Source organism: Aplysia californica, unplaced genomic scaffold, assembly GCF_000002075.1.
Source record: "Aplysia californica isolate F4 #8 unplaced genomic scaffold, AplCal3.0 scaffold01110, whole genome shotgun sequence".
NCBI lineage: Eukaryota > Metazoa > Mollusca > Gastropoda > Aplysiida > Aplysiidae > Aplysia > Aplysia californica.
The window spans coordinates 105,636-107,194 of NW_004798380.1; the positions used below are offsets into that span (position 1 = coordinate 105,636).

A 1,559-nucleotide genomic window follows, 5' to 3' on the forward strand; every position below is an offset into this window, starting at 1 on the left:
CAAAAAAAAAGAAAACAACAACGTATCAAACAAAAACCCAAACAAAACTCTAAGCGCATCAACATAATAACTCGCCGTCCTCTCTTTCTACCTCCCTGCAGGTAAACATTAATAAATTCGTTGCCGTGCACCTGGGCACAGCTCACCCCCACTTTGGCCGTGACAAAAGCATGTACTATTACGCCACAAGCCCCGCCACCAGCCACAGAGCCTACAACATCGTGAAAGTTCCTCCACCGGAGAAGGGAGAAGGTATTAATTAAAATTATGATATATTATTATACAGTCGAAATTGTCTAAGACGGCCTCCCATAGTGGAGGAGAAATGTGTCCGCCTTTGACAGGTGGACGTCTTTCATAGTGTCATTATAATAATTCATATATAATGTTAAGAAAATATTCAGGTGGTGGGATGGGAAGTGGCAATCTGTACAGGTAATTGTCTTATACAGGTGGCCTTTAGAGCAGTTTGACTGTAATTAGGCCTACTTCCACGGCTGAAGGCTGGAGATGACTTTGACCACATACTTTGTTTTGAAAAAAAAAAAGATTTTTAGGTAAGGTGTAATTGCCAATCCGTGGACATAGACTCTTTGGGAACTGTTGATTGTGGCAACAATAGCGAATGGGTTAGTTTGATATTTACTGACATGATGCAATGTTGTTTGAATGCCTCTACTGTGCTATTTTTGGCATGCTGTCTAAAATGGACTATGTCACATCTGGCACCTAGCCCATGCTATTTTGTCTATGACATTGGGACATTTTATGGATGACTTGGCCTATGCTTCTCTCTTCTTTCTGCTCCCGTAGATTTGTCATATGGGTAGTCTCTGACAGATGACAATAAATCTCCTCCACTCCCCTCGGCTCTCTGCTTTCCTCGTTGTGTCCGGAGGCTAAATGGCAGTCCATTCTCGGATGTTATCCTCCCATCTCTTCTTCTGTCTGCCTCTCCTTCGTCCTCCCTGCACAGTGCCTTGTTAAATGGTTTTAGCAAGGCCTGAAGAACGGATGACATGGCCTTACCATTTAGCTTGCGTTGCTGCGAGTCAGTTTTGTGAAAGTTTTACTGCGCTTGCAGCTACACGAAGTCATATGAGCGCACCAAACACACGTTTGTTGCATTCCCAACAGTTCACTGCCCGGCTTAATTTTACCCTGTGGTAAAGCGGTAATGTTAAACATGCAATGGTGAAGAATTAGTTTTTAAAACAGTGCTTGGAATTAATGACGGTAGTAAAGACAATAATTAAAGCCCGTACACACTGGGAAACTGATACTCAAGACAGTAGCTGTTTCCCGTAGGTCCTGACAGAAAAACACTGTTGCCACCATCTGATTCAGTGGTGTCGCGTGGGTTGCAGACAAAGTGGTGCATAATTGGAAAGTGAGCAAATGGGCAATAGGCTTACTAGCTACTATTAAATTGTAATGAGTGGTAGGCGGGCGCTCTGGTGTGGTCTGTTCTTTCTATTGCTTTCTGCGAGTCTGTGTGTGTGTGTGTGTGCGCGCGCGCGTGTGTGTGTGTGTGTGTGTGTGTGTGTGTGTGTGTGTGT

General features: G+C 43.9%; 1 protein-coding gene across 1 annotated transcript in view; it reads left to right on the top strand.

Moving 5' to 3' along the window:
- The window catches only part of LOC101847625 (retinoid isomerohydrolase), a gene marked incomplete in the record, with an annotated part of 68,808 nt that overhangs the window by 57,372 nt on the left and 9,877 nt on the right, over positions 1-1,559 (top strand). Inside the window, 1 exon segment of the mRNA XM_035973292.1 lies at positions 102-252. Coding sequence (XP_035829185.1) covers positions 102-252 — 151 coding nt within the window.